General features: G+C 38.9%; 1 protein-coding gene across 1 annotated transcript in view; it reads left to right on the forward strand.

Moving 5' to 3' along the window:
• The window catches only part of hmcn2 (hemicentin 2), a 176384-nt gene that overhangs the window by 5698 nt on the left and 146709 nt on the right, over positions 1-23977 (forward strand). The window contains exons 2-4 of the mRNA XM_087264883.1: positions 5661-5731; positions 6171-6329; positions 8181-8303. Coding sequence (XP_087121009.1) covers positions 5661-5731; positions 6171-6329; positions 8181-8303 — 353 coding nt within the window. The remainder of the gene's footprint in view (positions 1-5660; positions 5732-6170; positions 6330-8180; positions 8304-23977) is intronic.

Consider the following 23977-nt stretch of genomic DNA (forward strand, 5'->3'; position numbering starts at 1 on the left):
TAAAACTATATTTGAATTCAGTGTAATGTTTGTTGGCATTCAATGAAGAAGATCATAACTTAAAAATGCTTTTATTTTAAAAAATGACATCATGTTGTATTGATCTGTCCCATTTGCTCTAAAAAGAAGATCGATTTCACCTCAAACATAATCCAATTTTTTTCCTCTTCTGTTCATTTTACCAAAGCACTGTCACAATTATAATCCACCTCTTTGTCTTCCATTTTTAATATCTATTATTTTTTGTCAGAGTATTAAATAAGCCATGTGTGGACATCAGACTTATACTACCTGACTATTGTAAATAATCTTCATAATAAAATTCTTCTGTATGCCGCTTCATCCATGTGCTGTGCTGTATATTGAGCTTTCTAATCAATCAGCTTCTGAGCGAGTCCAAATAAGTGCCAAATTCAGGGAGGACACAATTCATCCTCAGACAAAAGAAAGGGAGAGACAGAAACAAGAGACAAAGGGGAAGAGGTCAGGGATTATCTAGGTGGATGATGACAGTCCTAAACAATGACGCTATGAGGTCTGCTGTTGCACGAGGACTGCTGGAATTATGCATGCTCTATAGTTTATTGCCTCAGCTGTCAGGTTCAGGACATTCATTTGTAATCGCAGATGTTGATGAGGTAGAATGCGGGACAAATATGTTTGGTGATTGGAAGTTGGCTGGGTTTAATGCTGGGTTGTTAGTGGGTTCTAGAAACGGACACTCATTAGGAGGGTCGTGTCTGTGGAAGGAGCTTTAGTTGGAGATAATCCTCACTGTTTAACATACATTAATGGGGGTGAAGAAGGTTAAGCTTTTAAAAACTTCCGCTCCTCAGAGATTTGTTTGTTGAAGCGTTCAATAAACTTTCAAAACACCCAATGAAGCTTTCCTAAAAAAATGTTGGGTAAAAAAAAAAACACTTTCATTTAAATTACCTTGTAAAATAAACTTACCTGGAACACAACTTACTATTGTAGAGTGATTCTAGGATTTTCAGTTTAGGGGGCTTAGGCCCATATGAGGGTATAATACTACTGATTATTTCAAAAATAAAATATAATAAATCAAAAATGTTAGACTAATATGGTAAAGTTGTATACTAAATTTAAAAAGTTTAAAAGAAAGTGTTTTAGCAACTTAGTTTTAAGGATATCCATAGCGTGCTTCAAAACAGTGGTACAATTAGCATTTAGAGGATTATAAACATCCGAAGCTTGCAGTTCGTCACTTCAGCATAAATAGATCATTGTTTTTTTTTTTGACATCACAACATCAGTTTCTACTCAGTTTTTCTGACCAATCAAATGCTCTCTAGTAACTAAAAAGTCCTGCCTACTTTAAGATGTTGTTTTTCATTGGAAGCGCTTGAGCTCAAGCACTTTTACTAGCAGAGCTGTAATAAAAGCAAAATGCTATTGGCTGTTTTTTTAAGGGGAGGAGCTACTAGATATCCTACTCTGATTTTATGTTTCTATTGAGATTACAACAAACATCAAAAAAAAATATGCTTCACGGGACACTTAAAGCAGTATTCCACTGCATTGCATAGATAATTATATAACATTTGAGCAATAAATGCAAAGCAAGTTGGCCTACAAGTATTTCTCATAACACATACACCTGTTTAGTGTTAATGAACAAAATTTTGCTGTTTGCATTTCTGCATTTGATTACAATAATTTTAGTATACTCAAAATTGTCATTTTTCCTATTTATAAAATTTATTGAACCTTTCTACTTCAAAATGGCATTAAATAAATAAATAATTACACAAACAAATTTCTGTGAATGACTGTATGGTAATTAATGTCACATGCAATATAATATGTTTTATAAAAAAAATTATTATTAAATTAAAATAGCGAAATGTTCATCAAGAGCTACAATTTTATTGCAGGAAATCTGCTAATGTGTGATGAGGGGTAAATGCAGGACAACAGATTGCTCCCCCTTGACTTTCATTAAACTGTATCTATAACAAAGTGCTGGAAATATGTAGATGATATCACAAACTATCTATAGACACACACCTTGTTCTCCTGTCCAGCACTGCTGTGGTCTGTAGATTAAAAAAAGAAGGAGCTAAAGTCTGCAGCCTTTTTTATATCAGATTTAAGAGAGACTGGGATCATAGAGCTAATCGCAAAAGTTTTAAGGGGGCCTAGCAATGCAGATGGTTGAGTCAATTAATCTCAATCGCTTTCTTTGGATAACCAGAATTGTTGTTATTTCTTGCATTTCAAACAAAACAACTGCTTTAATAATGCTTATTGTGGACTGAGACTGATCTCAGAACTAGCATTAGCACAGTTATGGCTCACTGAGAAAGGCAACAAACATTAATGTTGTCTAAACAATGTTTGCTGCTTGTTTAAATTCCTTGTTTAAAACGACACAATTAATTTACATTTACATTTACATTTAGTCATTTAGCAGACGCTTTTATCCAAAGCGACTTACAAATGAGGACAAGGAAGCAATTTACACAACCAAGAGCAACAATGAATAAGTACTAAAGGCAAGTTTCAGGTCTGTAAAGTCTAAGAAGGGAAGTGTTAGTAGTTTGTTTTTTATTTTTTTTTTTTTTTTTTTTTTTTTTTTTTTTGTACAATTAGTGTGATATTCAAAGAGGCAATTGCAGCTTAGGAAGTGAAGTGGAGACTAAATAGTTGAGTTTTTAGTCGTTTCTTGAAAATAGCGAGTGACTCTGCTGTTCTGATGCAGTTAGGGAGTTCATTCCACCAACTGGGCAGATTGAGCGTGAGCGTTCGCGAAAGTGATTTTTTCCCTCTTTGGGATGGAACCACGAGGCGACGTTCATTCACAGAACGCAAGTTTCTGGAGGGCACATAGATCTGCAGAAGTGAGTGCAGATAAGAAGGTGCTAGGCCAGAAGTCACTTTGTAGGCAAACATCAGAGTTTTGAATTTGATGCGAGCAGCAACTGGCAGCCAGTGCAAACGGACTAGCAGTGGAGTGACATGTGCTCGTTTAGGTTCATTGAAGACAACTCGTGCTGCTGCATTCTGGAGCAGTTGAAGAGGCTTGATAGAGTTAGCTGGAAGCCCAGCTAGTAGAGAGTTGCAGTAATCCAGTTTGGAGAGAACAAGAGCTTGAACAAGGAGTTGAGCTGCATGTTCAGATAAGAAGGGTCGGATCTTTCTGATGTTATAGAGTGCAAATCTGCACGATCGAGCAGTTCTAGAAATGTGGTCAGAGAAGTTTAGTTGGTCATCAATCGTTACTCCAAGGCTTTTCACCATTTTGGATGCAGTAATGGTTGCCCCATCCATCTGGATTGAAAAGTTATGGTGTAGAGTCGGGTTGGCAGAAACTACAAGCATTTCCGTTTTTGCGAGGTTCAGCTGAAGATGATGATCTTTCATCCAGTGTGAAATATCCAACAGGCAGGCTGAGATACGAGCTGGAACGGAGGGATCATCAGGATGAAAAGAGAGGTATAGCTGGGTGTCATCAGCATAGCAGTGGTAGGAGAATCCATGTCTCTGGATGACTGGTCCTAGAGATGATGTGTAGATGGAGAAGAGAAGTGGCCCAAGAACAGAGCCTTGAGGTACCCCAGTGTTTAGATGCTGTAGGTTGGACACCTCTCCCCTCCAAGACACCCTGAATGACCTGTCAGAGAGGTAAGATCTAAACCATTGTATAACAGTGCCCGCAACGCCCAGTGACTCAAGCGTAGATAGCAGGATCTGGTGGTTGACAGTGTCAAAAGCAGCTGACAAGTCCAGCAAAATGAGGACTGATGATTTAGAGTCTGCTTTAGCCAGTCTGAGATCCTCCACGACCGAGAGCAGGGCAGTCTCAGTTGAGTGGCCTTTCTTAAAGCCGGATTGCTTGTTGTCCATGAGATTAATGTAATTGTTTTTCCAATTTACTTTATTATGTTAACTTGATTGTTTTTTTGTTGGGACATTATAAAGACATTGTGTAGGTGTAAGCAGTGGATGTGTAGTTCTTAACATATGACAACAAAAGTAATCTTAGGTGTTATAAATTGTAAGAGAAAGACTTGCTAAAGTTTAATCTTCACTTATTTTGGAGATTTAGAAGATTTTCAAATCAGGTTTTGAGTTTTGAGGTTGCCATCTTGCAGTAGGGCTCATGTTTTAAGTGCAGATCCATCAGAATTCTGTAATTACTGCAATTTTCAAAGTAGTACATGTAAGACTTCTGAATTATTGAATTAGTTTTCTATTATATTTAATATAAAGTTTGAAGCTTATCCTGATGTTTTAGGATTAAACTTTGAATGCCTGTCATCAAATTTAATAAGTCATTACTCTAAATAGTTTTTGTAATATAGCCTATACGTGTGTATGATTTATATTGCCTGTGAAGGTGTGTGCCTTGCTATGTCTGGCAATGTGAAAGTTTTGTGCGCAGTGAAAAAGTTGTTAAAGTTGTTACAAAGTTGTTTAATTATGTTTAAGTCACATGACATGCAGTGTTTTTCTGTAGCGCGATTTCTGACAGACTGGCATTTGTTGTGAGTAGTTGCTGAATGCAAATATAAACATCAATAAAAACAAAGGCTCAACTCATCTCAGATCCAAAAAAAAAATCTGAAACATCACCTCCAGTAAGTTATGATGACATATTCATCACTAAAAAAAGTTTTTATCAAATGAGTTTTTAGTAAATCAATTAAATGTGTAATATTGCAATGGTTTAGCTAGCTAGCAAGGTCAGCTGGGATCTTTTAAGTTGTAACAATAACAACATGAATGCTAATAATATAATGTTGATTAGTCATGTGTTAATGGCATTTGCATTATGGATAAAATCTAGTTTTAATGGCAATACTACTTTTGAATAGTTACGAATACAGGGAACAGTGTATTAGCGAGCCCCACCATGTTCTATGGTTATTTTAGAGAAGAAAAGGACAAAACTGGGTCTTCCTGCCGATGAAAGTGAGGATGAGATGGGTTTTAGTGACCATGAGAATGATGCAGATTGGACATTTGATAAGAGCAGGGATGCAGACAGTTCAAGTAACAAGTTAACTCTGAGGCAGATAAGACAGGCGTAGTATAGTATATGGAATACTATATAAACATTGTTAGCTAGTAGCTACATTGTTCTGATGCATCTAGATATACTAAACTTGTTATTTATTTACTATAATATTTACTGGAGAAAATATTTATATTTACTGTATGTTGTATACATGATACTACAATAAGGGTTTGTTTTTAATAATATTCAGCAAAAAAGAATGGAGTAAATGAAAGCTGTTGGAATATCAATTGTTGGAAAGTGTGTATAAGGTGTCATTTATAAGTTCTGTGTTAAAGCGTATAATACTGCAACACCAATTAAATCATTACAAACAACAAAATTAATAATTATAAGGAAAATTTTATATTTAGTTAGATCCACTGTTGGATGTTGTTGTCGTATAGCAACATATCATAAAATACCTTATAAATATATATTTTTTTCATTTTTTTTTACAGCACTTCAAGTTAAGCTAACTTCAAGTTTTTTATAGATCTATCATAATGCGTACAGTAGAGGGTTAAATGAGTTGAAATGTGTCATAATTAAATTAAGTATGATTTATTTATTACTATTAAGTGGATGAATAATTTGGGTTGTAAATGTTTCTTGATTTCTTGTTTTTTCCCTCTAGACATTGGTCCGGTTTCCATCACAACTGACCCAAAGAAGTTTCAGAAAGATCTTCAAGAGCTGTTTGTTCAGGTGGGCAATAGTATATGAATTATAAGAAGATTGTACGTCAAACCAGTTTATTCAATTTACTGCTTAGTTGCCTTGGTCACCACAGAGACCCACCATTTTTACTAACTGTTAAATAGAAACATTAAAATGATTATTATTTTATTATGTTAACATTTTATTATATAAAAATTAACCAATGCTGTGTTTTTAGTTTATTTTTTCATAAATCATCATTGGATCATATTCTGTACTGTGTTCTTCTGCTGAATTTCTTGGCTTCTTTTAGCACTTCTGTCTTCAGCATTACAGTTTTATTTGCACTCTGTTCTTATTGTCCCTTTGGGCTCTAGTGTAAGTACTAGAACTCGTACCCTGAGCCAATACAATATGTGCTTTCTTGAGCTCTGGATAGTGTATAAATGTTGATGTCAATGATGAAGGCCTTGTTGTTCTTCCTCAGGGTGGAGGGGATTGTCCAGAGATGAGCATTGGGGCAATTAAGAAGGCTCTGGAGGTTTCTCTACCTGGATCCTTCATCTATGTGTTCACAGATGCACGAGCCAAAGACTATCGGCTGAAGAGAGACGTTCTCCAGTTAGTACAGCTACGACAGTCTCAGGTACCTGTTTCAGTCTTATTGCAATTCTTTTACAATAATGATACACTGATCTTGATTTTTCACTGCTGATTTTGATTGCAGATTTTTACAAAAAAAAGGCTAATTCTGTTTTTAAAAAAGTCAAAATTAATAAAAAAAATTGTTAAAGATTGTAGATAAAAAATTATATATATATATATATATATATATATATATATATATATATATATATATATATATATATATATATATATATATATCACAAACACGGGCCATACTCGGCCCGCATAACACTCGCCGATGCCGAGTCGGAGCCGGAGGCACCGAAGGGCAGCCGAGCTCAGACCGATTACTGCCTGCTATCTGGGTAGTGTCACTTCAGCCAGCGTTTTGTAGTTAGGAAACATTTCTCCAAAGGAAGTGATCAGAAGTTTGCTGGATTTTCTGAATGTGGGATTTCCCGGTCTTGCAAGCACTCGTTTCACTGGGAAAAAATACTGCAGCACACGCTCCTTCAGCACCAGGGGCGCGGCTTCACCCCTCTGCGTTCTGCGGCCCGTATTAAACAGCTGTCGACAACTGAGGATTTTTGTCTGTTTGTTCTTCATCGTCCACTGCATCACTTCCTCCTTTTTTCACCTTTATTATTAATATCACAACTATTTGGCCGTTTAAAGAAACTTCTCACACTCAACTGCTGTAAGATTTTTGCAACTGTACGCAGCGGTGACAAAGAGGAGAAAAAACAAGAGCAATCGCCATCAGCTGGACAGGAGTGGGAATTACAGCAACTAATTACAATAGACCACCCTCAGCATAATCCGTCAAATGATGGATCACCTTCAGATTTCAGAGTTTTTGACTCTTTTGAAAACATTAAAGCCATAACTTGTTTGCAGATATTTTAGAAATGTGCTAAGTGAACATACTTATTGTAACAGTAACAGACAACTGAGACAGACAACTGAGTTCGGATCCACATGCAGGTTTATTAAGGCAGTCAGGCAAGCAATGGTCAACACGGGTGCAAACAAATGTATAAAGACAGTCCAGAATCGTTGTCAGAATAATAGGCGATTGGTCGAAAGGCAGGCGGCAGACAGGGAAAAAAGGCAAACTAGGTGAGGGTCAAAACACGGGAAAACATAACAAAGGATGTAAACAACACTCGGCCACTGGAGTGAGTGTATGTGCTGCTTAAGTAGCGTGTGTAATCAGTCCTTGACAATCCTTCGGCGGTCTGTGTGTAATCAGCCACAATGAAGAAGCATGTGTGTGTGAGCAGGGTGCATGTATGAAAATGTAGTCCACAAATGGCGGATTTGTAGTCCATAAGCGATTGTGAGTGAATTCCATGAATCTATGGAACTCACATTGCTGGTAATCATGACACTTATTATCTGAAAAACAATGCTGAAATCAGTTAATCTCCTTTGAAAATGTGTGTATATCAGAAGGTTTTGTTTTGGTCTGTGTAACTCCGCCCACTGCTAGTTTACCCAATTCTATTTCATTTTCAGTCAAGATAATACAAAAAAAAAAAAAAAGAACTAACAAAAAACAAACAAACAACAACAAAAACTGTTGATTGCTGATTGCATGTTTGGAGCAAAAATAAAACCAAACCTGATTTCTGGCTGATCGATCAGTGCATCTCTACATCCAGTGATGGTCATGGTGCAAAAAATATGTCAACTTTAAAATTTGCTCCCTAAGGTTGTAAAGTTGTAAGCTGTAAATCTAAATCTCTCACACAGCCCATTTTAAAAATCCATCTGCTCGTCAAGCAATATAACACAATGTTGACATTTAACCCTAACACCCAATCTCCTAACCAAACACTCACTCTCATAAACGTCTCTGTGAATCCAGGTTGTGTTTGTGTTGACGGGGGACTGCGGGGATCGCTCTCAGCCGGGATACAGGGCCTATGAGGAGATTGCTGCCACCAGCTCCGGTCAGATTTTTCACCTGGACAAACAGCAAGTCAATGAGGTGAGACGCATGAACTAGTGTGACATTTATATGCATGTAAATTGCAGATCACACTTAGAAAGTTCACATGCATGGAAATGCAGTTAGAAGTAAGATGGAAAACCAATAAGAGAAAGGAAAATAGTTCAATATAGGTCAAAAGTATGCAGTCATTATGTTAAAGTCTTGATAAAATAAATGATGAAAAAAATCACCGTGTTCTACACAAAGAATCATGATTGTAAAATGTATTTCATTGTAACATGCTGGTTTTATATATTAATTATACAAAGCAGTGAAAGCAATTATTTTGAAATTTAGCGTGGTTAGTTGTACATCAGAAAATAAAAAAAATAATAATTATAATGAAAAAATTACGACATAAAATATAATGATTTTTCAGAGAAGAAAATATTGGCAATTTTTTATTCCTCCACATGTTACAAGAGAAAGTATTGTATATACACAAAGTATATAAACAAACTAACAAAACTGTTTCCTAATTAGAACTCTTTGCAAAAAGGCTTTGAAGCAAAACATTTTTAAGCTTAAAAGTATTTTAAAAATAAGCTCCATGTTTAAAAAAAAATAGTGATTTTTGCTTGAGCAACTATTTTTGATGCACAATATATAGTGGCTATAGAAAATCATAATACCCCTTTGAAATAAGTACTTTATTATTTTATATAGCCGGAAATCAAATCACATTCCAAATGACTTTTCCAGCTTTTGAAATGTTTTTGTAGCTTCCTCCTTACCTGTGTCTTTCTACAACTTTATCCTGCAGGTCTTTTATGTAATGTGAGTTATTGTTTAGATTTTCAGAGGGTATGACGATTTTCTATATATCTATATATTTCCTATATATTTCCTTATAGCAAGAAAGTCACTGGTCAGTTGGCATTTTGTGTGGAGTTTGCATGTTCTCCCTGTGTCTGCATGGGTTTTCTCCAGGTGTTCTGGTTTTCCCCACGGTCCAAAGACATGTGGTACAGGTGAATTGAATAAGCTAAATTGGCCATAGTGTATAAGTGTGTGTGAATGTGAGAGTGCATCGGTGTTTCTCAGTACTGGGTTGCGACTGTAAGGGCATCCGCTAAGTAAAAAATATACAGGATGAATTGGCGGTGCTGTAGCGACCCCTATAAATAAAGAGATTAAGCCAAAGAAAAGTAAATGAATGAATAGTCAATTTCAATTACTTTGACCTATTATTTGCATTTTAAAATATGAAAAATAATATACATAATATTTTTAAAATGTTAAATGTATTTTGCATTAAAATGATTTATTCATTTACATGCAGTGTTCACTATAAGTACACCCCTCACGAATCTATCTTTTAAATTCACATTTTTTATAGGAAGCTATACAATGTTAGATTTGTGCATACATACATTAGATTAGTCAGTACTGAAGCCAAATCTGTCAGGGTTCTGCCACTCTGATCTTGTAAATTCTTGTTTTGGTGGCAGATCTCGGATACTACTCGTGTCTGGTCCTGTTTCTGTCTCTGTGTGCGCGCGCGCCGTCGTGGGTGTACGCAGAGTGTGCGCGCTCCTGCTTGACGCGGCCGCGTGCGCGCTCTGCGTCCCTCAGACGCGTGCGCTCTTGTACTCGTGTTTGTGTTTTCGTCTGTCAGCAGCATGGTGTTTCATTCCCAGCGTCTCAGTCTTGTTGGTTTCGGTTTTGGTCGGCGCTGGGATGAAGCATGCATGCTGCATATGTGAGCGCATGGTGAGTGCTTTCATTCATCGTGTGCTCGTGTCTTGCGTCTTCTGTCAAAGCACGTGGTTCGGTGTTTACATTGTGGTCACGTGCTTTTGTCGTGTGCTTCAGTGTTGTGTTATGTGAGCGCATGGCTTGTATTGTCTCTGTGTCATGCGCTCTCCCGTCTATTGTCTAGTCCCACCCTCCTTGTTAACCCATTATTAGTTAATTGTGTTCACCCATGTCAATTTACTTTTTGCTTTATAATCCCCCTCATGTTTTCAGTCCTTTGTCAGTTCGTCGTCGATATTCCCTCTGTGTTCCTGTTCCAGTCATGTCTTGCCAGCCCAGCCCAGCCAAGTTTGTCTGTTTTTGATTCATGTTTTCCCCCTCGGGGTAGTTTTGTTTTGCTTTTTATTTTTATTTTATAATTAATAAAAACCCATTATTACTGCACCTGAGTCCTCGCTCCTTTTCCCCTCACCGACCGTGACAGTACGAACTGACCATTAGAGGACTCAGCAACTATGGGTTTATTTCTTCGCCCAGCTCTCTCCCAGAACAAGAAGCTCCAGGATCAATCCCTTGCCAGGAGACTGCAGGAATGTCACCAGAACAGTCGTCCATTTGGTGTGTAAGCTCAAGGCCTCCTTGAGGCAGTGTTGGGGCTTGGATTCAATGAGAAGACCCTCATCCATCTCTTCCTGGCAGGATTGGATGAGCCTCTTGATTGGGAGGAGCTGGGTGATTTAAAGGAATGGACTTATTGGGAGGTGGTTGAATACACCTGCCTGAGGAAGGAGAGGGAGATCCTGGAGGGGGAAGGGACCCTTCTCATCACCACCAGCACCACCTCCCAGTCCATGTCCTCCCCCCAAGGGTTAACCCGCACCCAGAAGCGGAGATTGAAGAGGAAGGCCTCTTCAGCCAAGATGGCTCCAGCCCCTGAGCGCCCTCCAGTGTCGGCTCCAGCCCCTGAGCGCCCTCCAGTGTCGGCTCCAGCCCCTGAGCGCCCTCCAGTGTCGGCTCCAGCCCCTGAGCGCCCTCCAGTGTCGGCTCCAGCCCCTGAGCGCCCTCCAGTGTCGGCTCCAGCCCCTGAGCGCCCTCCAGTGTCGGCTCCAGCCCCTGAGCGCCCTCCAGTGTCGGCTCCAGCCCCTGAGCGCCCTCCAGTGTCGGCTCCAGCCCCTGAGCGCCCTCCAGTGTCGGCTCCAGCCCCTGAGCGCCCTCCAGTGTCGGCTCCAGCCCCTGAGCGCCCTCCAGTGTCGGCTCCAGCCCCTGAGCGCCCTCCAGTGTCGGCTCCAGCCCCTGAGCGCCCTCCAGTGTCGACTCCAGCCCCTGAGCGCCCTCCAGTGTCGGCTCCAGCCCCTGAGCGCCCTCCAGTGTCGGCTCCAGCCCCTGAACGCAGCTCAGTGCCGGTCCCAGTCCGGCTCCTTGCCCTGCCGGCTTCAGCCCGGCTCCTTTCCCTGCCGGCACCACCCAGACATCTTGGCCAGCCGGCTCCAGCCCGGCACCTTGCCCTGCCGGCACCTACCAGACGTCTTTCCCTGCCGGCACCTACCAGACGTCTTTCCCTGCCGGCACCTACCAGACGTCTTTCCCTGCCGGCACCTACCAGACGTCTTTCCCTGCCGGCACCTACCAGACGTCTAGCCATGCCGGTCCCAGCCCGGCTCCTTGCCCTGCCGGCCCCAACCAGACGTCTTGCCCTGCCGGCCCCAGCCCGGCTCTTTTCCCTGCCGGCCCCAACCAGACGTCTTACCCTGCCGGCCCCAGCCCGGCTCCTTGCCCTGCTGCCGTCAACCAGACGTCTAGCCCTGCCGGCACCAGCCCGGCTTCTTGCCCTGCCGGCGCCACCCAGACGTCTTGCCCTGCCGGCGCCACCCAGACGTCTTGCCCTGCCGGCGTCACCCAGACGTCTTGCCCAGCCGGCCCCAGCCCGGCTCCCTGCCCAGCCGGCTCCCCTCTGGCCTCCAGCCCAGCCGGCTCCCCTCTGGCCTCCTGCCCAGCCGGCTCCCCTCTGGCCTCCAGCCCAGCCGGCTCCCCACAGGCCTCCAGCCCAGCCGGCTCCCCTCTGGCCTCCAGCCCAGCCGGCTCCCCACAGGCCTCCAGCCCAGCCGGCTCCCCACAGGCCTCCAGCCCAGCCGGCTCCCCACAGGCCTCCAGCCCAGCCGGCTCCCCACAGGCCTCCAGCCCAGCCGGCTCCCCACAGGCCTCCAGCCCAGCCGGCTCCCCACAGGCCTCCAGCCCAGCCGGCTCCCCACAGGCCTCCAGCCCAGCCGCCTTCAGCCCTGCCGGCTCCCCAGCTGCGGCCTTCTGTCCAGCCGGCTCCCCTCAGGCCTTTTGTCCAACCGGCTCTTGTCAAGTCGCCTCCAGCCCAACCGGCTCTCTACAGACCTCCTGCCTTGTTTCCCCTCACAGACTCTCCCTGGGTCGTCCCCCCTGCTCCTCCCTGGTGTTCCCCTCTTCCACCCTGGATGGATCCTCCGGCTTCACCCTGGTTCCCTGCCGGGGCTCCCGACCCGCTGAACCCACCCTGGACTGTCCCTCCTGATCCTCCCTGGTTTTGCCCTCCCATCCCTCCCTTGTTTGTCTTGTTGGGTCTGACTTGGCTCCCCTCCCTCCCCCCCTTCATGTCTTGCCTGTTCACCTCCCTGTCTTGTGTTTGTTGATGTTGCCTGTTTTGTTGTCTTGTGGTGTTTCTTGTCTGTCTTGTACCTTGTTGGATGTTCCCTTTAGGGACGCCAGGTGGCGTCCCTTTTGGGGGGGGGGTAGTGTCAGGGTTCTGCCACTCTGATCTTGTAAATTCTTGTTTTGGTGGCAGATCTCGGATACTACTCGTGTCTGGTCCTGTTTCTGTCTCTGTGTGCGCGCGCGCCGTCGTGGGTGTACGCAGAGTGTGCGCGCTCCTGCTTGACGCGGCCGCGTGCGCGCTCTGCGTCCCTCAGACGCGTGCGCTCTTGTACTCGTGTTTGTGTTTTCGTCTGTCAGCAGCATGGTGTTTCATTCCCAGCGTCTCAGTCTTGTTGGTTTCAGTTTTGGTCGGCGCTGGGATGAAGCATGCATGCTGCATATGTGAGCGCATGGTGAGTGCTTTCATTCATCTTGTGCTCGTGTCTTGCGTCTTCTGTCAAAGCACGTGGTTCGGTGTTTACATTGTGGTCACGTGCTTTTGTCGTGTGCTTCAGTGTTGTGTTATGTGAGCGCATGGCTTGTATTGTCTCTGTGTCATGCGCTCTCCCGTCTATTGTCTAGTCCCACCCTCCTTGTTAACCCATTATTAGTTAATTGTGTTCACCCATGTCAATTTACTTTTTGCTTTATAATCCCCCTCATGTTTTCAGTCCTTTGTCAGTTCGTCGTCGATATTCCCTCTGTGTTCCTGTTCCAGTCATGTCTTGCCAGCCCAGCCCAGCCAAGTTTGTCTGTTTTTGATTCATGTTTTCCCCCTCGGGGTAGTTTTGTTTTGCTTTTTATTTTTATTTTATAATTAATAAAAACCCATTATTACTGCACCTGAGTCCTCGCTCCTTTTCCCCTCACCGACCGTGACAAAATCTGGAGCATATCAAACAAAATAACCCAAAACATCGCTCCACAAACGAGTACAGCCACATATATATGTTTTAGACAAATATTAAATACAAATTTTAAAAAAGAGAGAAAATCAAGAAAAGCAAAACATTTTTGAAATTTTGTAGGTTGTAATTTTTCTTGTTGCAATATTTAGCTTGAATTTAATTGTATAATCTTTCAATTTTTAAATATGTTTGGTGACTATAAATATAGTCATTAATTAATAAATAAAGTAATGTAATAAATTTGTTTTGTTTAAATGCACCAAAATACAATACATTCACAGAGAAATGGATACAAATGCTCATTTTCAAAATCTGGTGTACTCAATTATGCTGAGCAGTGTGCTTTCAGTGTAAAAAAAACAAAACAAAAACAAACAAACACAAAAAACTTTTGCATCTCAGCTCACGTTTGGCATCAATGACTGGTGTCTTTTCTCATTTGATTGTTCCTCACAGTCATTTTGACACTGAGGTTAGAATTTTTGCTTTTAAAATGTTAACAACCTAACAAAACACAGCAGCATCAACATCAGTTATTTGGAGGGGTACAGTTGGACCAATTCTACAGTAATTATTGGGGGGAGAGTGGGCGACTTGTCCTCAGATTGGCCTGGCTAAATTTAGACACACACATTAGTGATTTCTCCTACAGCATTAATTGTACAGCTGTGTTTTGAATCCAAAATCCACTTGGCTCAGTAATCTGAAGAGGGCACGTGTTTCATGGAACTTAGACTAAACTGAAGCATGTTCAGTCAAAGTCAGACATGAAAGAAAGCAGACCTTCCTCTTTGTGAGACGGTGGTATCATGCATGTCAACACAGGACATGGCAGAGCCGGAGTCCTCCAGCAACAGCTTTGGAAACAGTAATCCATAAGACAACAAGAGAGAAGGGCCAAAAAGTGAAAAAAGCACTTTTGCGAACGTGTGTTTGGAACTGGATATCTGCGTTGTTGATTTATGGTGCTGTGGGGTTGGGGAGCTGATGGTAGTTGTGTTTGAGAGCTTTACCACCTGTACCTGCTGGTGAGCATGACTGGGCAATCTTATGCTGTTAACACTCTTCATCTCCCTGGACGCTCAGTGAGAACTGTCTCAAGGTCAGGGTCACATAGGTAAACTTTGACTTTCATTTTGAAGAAAACATTGATTACAAGCTTTCTCGTGCATTCTATCTGTAATCTGGATGAAAATGAAGTCTTCTTAATGTAACATTCCACTTTTTTGGGGTAATTTTACAAGTCAAACAGACAGAATTATCATTTTTAATCCATTCAGTGGATCTCTTTTAGCTTAGCGTAGCATTGATCATTGAATCGGATTAGACCATTAGCATCTTACTGAAAAATTACTGAAGAGTATCAATAATTTTTCTATTTATAGCTTGACTCTTCTGTGATTACATGTGCGATTAATCGAAATTGACTCGCAATCGCGATTTTATTTTATTTCTCCTGTCCAGAGCAAATGCATGACTGTCGACTGTGTGTGATAATCTTACCAGCCAATTAAGTGAGCACAGCTGAGTGATGAGTGTCTTGCTATAAAGTCAGCTGAAAGTATTGCCAGTGACACTCAATTTATTAGCAAGCAACAGCTAGGTACAATTTTAGAGTTGTTTTAGCCTTGTTAGTTTGCTGAGTTTTATAATAATATTTTTGTTGTTGTTGTTTTTGTAATAAGCTACACAATTTCCCTACTTTGAGTTTAACTTGTTTACAGAAGGTAAGGTCATTTTATCTGTGTTTACGTTTTCTCTAGAGAAAAATAAGGATTTAATTTTTTAATATTTAAAAATAAATTTGAATAAATGTTTAACTTAATATATTTTCAGTTCTTTTTTACCTAACACCTACTGCAGTGTAGCAGTAAGAAGCTTTAATGCAGATTATTGAGGTGAAGCTTGACTACAAAATAAAATTTGACTACAAAATTCAGCTAAAAATTAAATTGAAATCCCAATATCTGTCAAACAAAAAATCTAATTTTTTTTCTTTTTTAATATTTCCCAAATTATGTTTAACAGAGTCAGGAAATTTTCACAGTATGTCTGAAAATATTTTTTTTTTCTTCTGGAGAAAGTCTTATTTGTTTTATTTTGGCTAGAATAAAAGCAACTTTAATTTTTTTAAAGACCATTTTAAGGTAAAAATTATTAGTCCCTTTAAGCTTTTATTTGATAGTCTACAGAACAAACCATCGTTATACAATAACTTGCCTTATTACCCTAACCTGTCAAGTTAACCTAATTAACCTAGTTAAGCCTTTAAATGTCACTTTAAGCTGTATAGATATGTCTTGTATTTAGTAAAATATTATTTACTGTCATCAAGGTAAACATAAAATTAATCAATTATTAGAAATGAATTACTAAAACTATTATCTTTAAATGTGTTAAAAAAACTCTTCTCTCCATTAAACAGAAATGTGTGTGTGTGTGTGTGTGTGTGTGTGTGTGTGTATGGGGGGGGGGTGGTAATAATTAAGGTGGTTTAATAATACTGACTTCAACTGTATTTCAATTGCACAGCCTTATCGTGTACTAATAATAAAAAATGAAAGTTATATTGTAACGTTGTTACTAAGTTGTTATTTTTTAGGCAGATATGGCTTGAAACTACACTTTCATTTCACCTTAATTATTAAGGAAGCAGGTGCAATTATATTTCGCAGTGCTTCAAAAATATCAAGGTTAAGGAATGCATTGACCTTGAAAACTTCATAATTTCTTCCAAATGCAGTGACTTCAGTTTTCATCCTGTTTATCTGAAGACCGTTTTGACACATGATCCAACTGTTAATTTTATTATTGCGTTGGCAGAGGGAGTCATCAAGCAATAGGGTTAAGTGTCATTTGCATAGCTGCAGTTAGTAGTTTGGTTCTATTTTATTATATATGCTTGAAAATGTACAGGTTGAACAGAAGTGGTCCTAGTATTGAGCTTTGTGGCAATTCAAGTTTATGTCCACTTTGATTTATATATGTTGCAGTATGTTACAGTGCCCTAATTATTCTTCACCCCCTGTTATTATGTTCTTGAATTCTTCAACATTTTTATCTCCAGGTATGAAAACACACTCCCATGTCAGGTGCATTTTTCTTTTGATTAGTCTATGGGTGGGATTTCGAAAAATGAATAAAAGCAAATCCGTAAATTCCCAGAAACCTCATGATTGTTCTTCACATCTAACCAGAGCATTTCTTCTATGATAGGAGTTAAATAAGCTAGAGCCAAATCAAATACACACAGCGCTTTGTCAATTTTTTGGGAGGGAAAGGGGGCATATAGAGGGAGCAGGGCTTATTTTACTTAGTAATCCCGGATATGATCTATCATGCCTTCTCTATCCAGCACAGCTGCCTGTCCAGGGTCCAGGTTGGACGTCTCCAACAGACAGCTCTTTGTGGAGCTGAAGGAGGAGGCACTACTTAAACAAAGGACAGGGCTAAGCTTAATCACTGGAGTGATATGCAGATAAAGCTATATGAAAGCATGGCGGTGCTTTATAGTCTAATGGTTTGGCTGAAATTTTAGGCTGGCCAAACTCAAGGTGAAGGTGGAGATTTCGGTAATGCAGGACAGAAGAATTTAGCATTTTTGGAAGATGTTGTTTATTAAAAATTTTGTACCTTTTTTAGTTTATAGATATGAAGGCAGAGAGAGAACTTCCTGTACATTGTAATTGAGGGCCACCTACAAATGTTATCTTTAAGAACCATTTCTGGCATATTTTTTTCATATATTTAGTTTGGTTTGTATGAATCAGTGCATTTACATTGAATCAGTGCTGTTAAATAAATTATATATACATAACACTATTGTTGTTGTGTATATAAATATAGTTTTACTACACTCAAATGAGTAAACCCATTGTAACTTGGAACTGTGAAGTTGAATTGGTTTAATTTTTAAAATAATAGTAAGGCAATACACAGGGTGTATGAGGTTTACTCACAGGGTGGCATGGTGGCTAAGTGGTTTGCACAGTTGCCTCACAGCTAGTCATGGGACGATAACTGTTTCAAGGTATACCGTGGTTTGGAAAACTTAAGGTTTTAAACGGCAAAAATTTTATGTTAAACCTTTTCTACTGTATATGTAAGATTGTTTTTTTTTTTTTTTTTTTTTTTTTTTACATTTTTTTAGGACAATAGTGTCTCCAGCAGAAAATATATGCAAAGATGCTGTTTTGAATTGTAAAGAAATCTGTTGTTTTGAAACTAACCAACATAGCAGAAGTCAAAAATTCATTTGAATTATTTAGCCTGATATGTTTACTGTTCTAAAATATTTTAAATATTTCTTAAAATAAAACATATTTGGCTGTGTCTGAAACACCTACTCAGTAGGTGCTGCATTTGATTTTAGTACTTGAGAGATGGAAAAGTACTTCTATACAGTATAAATGTAAGTAGTATTAATGGCGCTCGGACATACTACGGATGCTATTTTGTCATTATCATGTGACATACTCGCTTCGCTCTCATTCATGAGTTCTCTCGCGGTGTATCATGGGATAGCGTAGCATCCATTCGATGCACACTTCAGCATCTTGCCAGAAGTAGTAGGTCATCCGGGTACTTCTCACATACTGCATTTCGAATTCTATAGCTTCGTCCCAAATGACACACTATTCACTATGCTCTTATCCTATACTATACTTATGCACCAGAAGTAGTAGGTCATCCGCGTACTTCTCGCATGCTGTTTTTTTTTAATTCTATGAATTCAGACATACTACTCGGCTTGCATTCTGTTTTTAGCATTCCAATTTCGTATGTAAGTCTGTGATTTCAGATGCAGTCATTGTGTTCAAAGCGGAAAAAAAACTTCTTGACATTTAAAAAGAATATATTTTAGAGCAGTAATCATAATACTGTGAAACTGTGATTTTTTATTAAAGGTTATCATACCATTAGATTCTTATTCTGGCCTGTGCCTGCTTACAGCAAGAAGGTTGCTGGTTTAATTCCTGGCTGGACCAAAAGGTATTTATGTGTGGAGTTTGCATGTTCTCAATGTTTCTGCGTGGGTTTCCGCTGTGTTGTCAGTTTTGGTGGTTTATTTCGCTGTGGGGACCTCTGATAAAGCAGGAAATAACCAAAGGAATGTGAATGATTTTTTCCTTTTTTTTTTAAATCAAAAAGTAAAGTCAAGAAATCACTTTAACTAATCAGTTTTTAACAGTTAGTGATTTTTTTCTGTTATTTTCTGACATTTTCTTTTCATTTTTACATAATACATACATACTGTAATATGCATTTTTATGAAATTAATATAAACACAGCTCACTATGAACACTTGTATTTTGGTTAGCCTTTTCCCAACTTTATTATTAATTATTTTAAGTTCAAGTAGTATTTGTAAAGAATTTGATGCAAGTCGATTATGGCTGTCATATCATTGAGCTCCATCTTCTGTTCAAAAGTAAGTTTGCAGAATTGCTTCAAGCAATAACTGTGATGAATTTTGCAAATCTCTTAATCAATTTTAGGATTTTTTTTCACCACAACCTGAATATAATTGTTTTGTTTTATAGGGTTGCAGGGAAATCTCCTACCTCCTTATACAAAACAAAGGAATACCCTATATTAGTTAGTGGAACGAATGTAGGGATTAAAAATTCATTAATATTCTGAACTTTACACCAGTTTACGATCCAATATTTTAACACAATCACAGTTAAAGTGGTTCAGTACCACTTGAACCAGTGCATGTGTTTGTCAAATAGATCTAACAGCAAAAGTGAGCAAGTGTAACTAGATCCAGTTTAGTCTGGATCTCTTGCTCTGTTTTTGTCACTAAAGTCTAGTCTGTGTATAAAGAGCCTTTGTGGGCCACCTTTGAGAAAAAGACAAACATATTAACCCCTTGCTTTGGTGTCACCGGAAAAGACAAGCAGATGTTAGACATTCTCCAGTGAATATATAAAATGAAAACCATTCGAATGAGGGGAGATGTGGTCCTCTCTAAACCATTCCTTTCAGAAAGTCTACTCTGACCTGACTGGTCAGATGAATTAGTCTTTTTTCATTGGTGTATTTATAATGCATAATGCGGAAACAAAACACTCATTACCATAACTGAATCTCAGCGCCGGAGGCTTGCTAATCACTGACAATGAAGTTGGTTGTGCTGTTTCTATGTGTGTCTGAGTTCTCAGGTTTTAGAAATGCATAAAGGATTTCCTTTAATATTGACTTAACAAACAAAACTGTTACAGGCCTCAACCACAATACAGTGTTTAATAGTCAGAAGGCCTGGCTGATATCGGGCAGCCAGTGAAGACATTATTAAAGTATAAACTTTTATAAACTTATGTAGATTCATGCAGGAAGTAAGACTTTAATTACTAATGATTCATTTTAAGACAGTTCAGTATCGCATCCCACAGTTTATCATATACTTTATTTAAAAAAAAAAACAAAAACTCTTTACTCTTGACTCTTCACATAATACACCACATAAAATAACAAAAATAATTATCAAAAATAACAAGTAATTAACAAAAATGTAAAACAGAATCACTTTAATGACTTCAAATTCTTGGATCTTCCAGTGATGCATTAGAGCAATGCTTTCATGCAAAGCGAGTTACAGTAAATCCAAAGTACTGTTTTTGTGTGAATGTGTCTTTGGTAGGTCAGTACAGTGTAGTATCTTTCCAGTATAGCAGTCATCCCAAAAGCTATAATTCTGTCATTTTTAGTCTGTTTGCAGAAATTGTTCATAATTTTAATTAGTATGAGATATACTTTACTAGTTTAACTAAACACAGGGAAATATAGATCGAATAATGAAAGTCAGTTATAGAATGTAGGGATGAGATTTTCTTTAATTACCTGAGCCCTAAAGCTAATAAATCTTTTTAGTTATTTACTGATCAGTGATTAGCACTGTCACCTCCTAGCAAGAAGGTCGCAGGTTCAAGTCCCAGCTAGAAAAGTTGCTGCTTCTGTGTGGGGTTTGCATTTTCTCCCTGTTTTTGCGTGGGTTTCCCCTAGGTGCTCCGGTTTCCCCCACAGTCCAAATATATGCGCTATAGGTGAATTGGATGAACTAAGTTGGCCATAGTGTATGGGTGTTTGTGTGAATGCAAGAGTATATGGGTGTTTTTTAGCACTGGGTCTAGTACTGGGTTGTGCTGGGTCTGCTGCGTAAAACATATGCCGGAATAGTTGGTGTTTCATTCCACTGTGGCGACCCCAAATAAATTAGGGACTAAGCCGAAGGAAAATGAAGGAATGCTAGTCTTAAGGATATCTATAAGCTAGTGTGCTGCACCAACATCCAAAACCTGCAGATTGTCACTTCTGCCTAAATGGGTCAATGATTTCTTTTTGACATCACCTCATACTTTTTTATTCTTCATAAAATCTTTTGACCAATTAAATGTTCTGTAGTATCTGACATGTCCTGCCCTCTTTAAGACTCTTCTCATTTGCTTTTCATTTGATGCATTTGAGCTCAACCACTTCAACTAGCAGAGCTATGATAAAAAGAAAATGCTATTGGCTGTTTTCAAAAACTGAATAAAAAATGCACATTTCAAAGCACTTCAAGAGGACCTTTAATGCTCTTAAGAGACCAAAACAGCTCCCTTATGTCAACTTAAATACAGAATATAGAAAAAATCATATATAATAAAAGTATTCATCCAGGGCTGCGTTTCCCAAAAGCATCGTAAGCCTAAGAAGTTCGTAGAAATGATCGTACGACTGATCTTAATATTACGGTCTGTTTCCCAAAAGCATCGTAACTTAAGTAGCACTTGAAAATCTTAGTGGATCTACGAGTGCTCTGGAGTAATCGTAAAGCCTTAAGTGCATCGTAAGGAGACAGAGTTATGAGGGCACCTGCTGGACAACCGGCAAATTGCACCTACAATTTACTTCTCTTCAAAGTCATTATTCATTTTATTTGTACGTATCTCTATTCATTTATATTTTTGTCCTATTAGCAAATGCACATCAGGTGGGGATAATTAGGCTAAACTTTTCAAAAATAAATGTAAGAGCTTATTTATTTATTTATTTATTTACTTATTTATTTATTTTGATGTGAGATAAGCAATTTTTGATAAAGAAATTGTTAAATAAGTCTACTTAATTAAGGTTTCACATAAATATCGAAAATGATGCTGATGTCATTTCCGGCAAGGACTGTTAGAATTAGTTTTATGCGAGATTGGAGCAAGACAGTGTTTTTACAGTACGACATTTCCAGTTAATTTATGTTTTTAAACTGGCTCAAAAATATTTTTTTTATGTTATTCGAGTTGAATATACATTCACACAAGTAGAAGAACAATTATATGGATTGCTATAACATGTGCAACAATAACGAGCCATTCTATAGCGTGACATTTCAGCACTTAACAAACGGATAGCGACTCCTAAGTTGCACTTAAAGCTGGGCTACGTGCAATTGTGTTAAGTGCATTTTTGGGAAACGCACGTGAAACAATAACGAACGTTCGCAAAATGACTCGTAGAAAACGCTCTTAAGTGCTAAGATCAATCGTTATCGGGAAACGCAGCCCAGAACCATCATGGTGCAGGCATCACAGTTTGGTTTATGTACTCTAATGGTAAATAGAGTCAGTCCAGATGTGCCAGTAACTGGAGAAAAAGATCACAGTGGTGCAACTTATGGCCCGTTTCCACTGAGTGGTACGGTACGGTTCGGTTTGGTTCACTTTTATGGCCGTTTCCACTGTCTAAAGGGGTAGCGAACCGAACCGTACCATTCCACTTTTTTTGCACCCTTTCGAAAGGTTACCAAACTCGAGAAAGGGTACCAGAAGGCGGAGTTATACGTGCAGCTGGACGCTATTGGTTTACAGAGATACGTCATTCGCTTATGCAACAAGCCAGAATGAAAACAAAAGAGCCAAAAATATAAGAAACGTGTTTCAGTCAAAGAAAAGAATTACTCCAAGGGGAAAATTTCTTTGGAATTCTTTAATAGATAAAATTAATTGGAAAAAACAACTAATTACAAAAAACTTACATTACAAATTGTGTGTTCCCAACAAAGTTAAAGAATTACATTTAAATGTGTTACACAATATCTACACCACAAATTAGATTGTTTCTAAATTTGGTAATCCTAACTCTAATTGTGTCTTCTATAACTCAAGCATCGAATCAATTAATCATCTTTTTGACAAATACCCACATTTTTATGTTTTGGTCTGATTTATCCATCTATTTTTCATCAAAATGTAAGTTTAACATTGATTTTTCCATGTGTGATATAATTTGTTACTTTTCTCATGACAAACATAACATAGAATTTATATGCAATTTATTTATTTCATTGGGTAAATATTATGTAAAACAAATGTAAATTTTCTTCATCATTACCTAAATTGCAGAATTTTCTTTGTGAATTAAATTGTTTAATTACTACTTTACAAAATGTTTACAGCAAAAAAAAAGTGTTCAAACTGTGATATTTTATAAGGACTTTGTAAATATTGTTTAATTTAATCATTTGCCTCTTGTACTCTTTTTTTCCCTTGTTTTTTATTTTTATTTTTTTTATTTTAATATTAATTTTACTTATATACTATTGTCCTTGATGTTATCCATTGCTATGATTAATATGTTTGTATTGTTAAAACACAATAAAAAAAAAAGAAAACAAAAGAGCCGCCAAGTTTAAAATACACAGCTGAGAAATCTTTTACAGCGTAAATATATAATAACGAGCCATGGTGGACTAGGGCTCAAACAAACCATGTCGTCGTCGTCCACAATGCCAAAAAGAAGAGCAGATTTACCCTGTGCCCCGTAGTTTTTTATGAGCCAGTCTGAAGCACGAGCGGTTTCGCTTTCTTGCTTGTGCTCGCCGTGCGTCTATTTGCACTATTTCGCACTGCCATTGATCTGCAGTTATAATCAAATCCTGTTCATAGAAAAGTCAGTAATAAACATTTATACACAAGTTATTATGTTTTTAAGCATCTGTTTTGTGAGAAGTGCTTTTCATATGATTTGTGAATAACCCGAACAGCTTTACTGCAGACATTTTCTCAAGCGAAAATTACGTCGACTGAAACTTTCTGTCATACACCACGCCCACCAAAAGGGGACCCTTGGTAGTAGAAACGCAAGCCTGATAAAGGTGACCCGTACCAATCCGAACTGTACCGTTTTGTACCAGTCAATGGAAATGAGCCATTAGAGGTCATTCACACAGAACACGTCCTTGCATCTGAAAACAAAAGATTATGCACTCAAGAATGGTTTAAAAAAAAAAAATTGCCTACTCCACTGTGTTGCCTCCAAATAAAACAGCTGTTATGGCAACGTGCTACAACAGGGTGTCCGTGGTGTCTTAAAAAGAATTAAAGGTGATGAACAAATGTATAGAAATTTAAGGCCCTTAAAAAGTAG

This window comes from Danio rerio, chromosome 8 (assembly GCF_052040795.2).
Source record: "Danio rerio strain M-AB ecotype USA chromosome 8, GRCz13ab, whole genome shotgun sequence".
Classification (NCBI taxonomy): domain Eukaryota; kingdom Metazoa; phylum Chordata; class Actinopteri; order Cypriniformes; family Danionidae; genus Danio; species Danio rerio.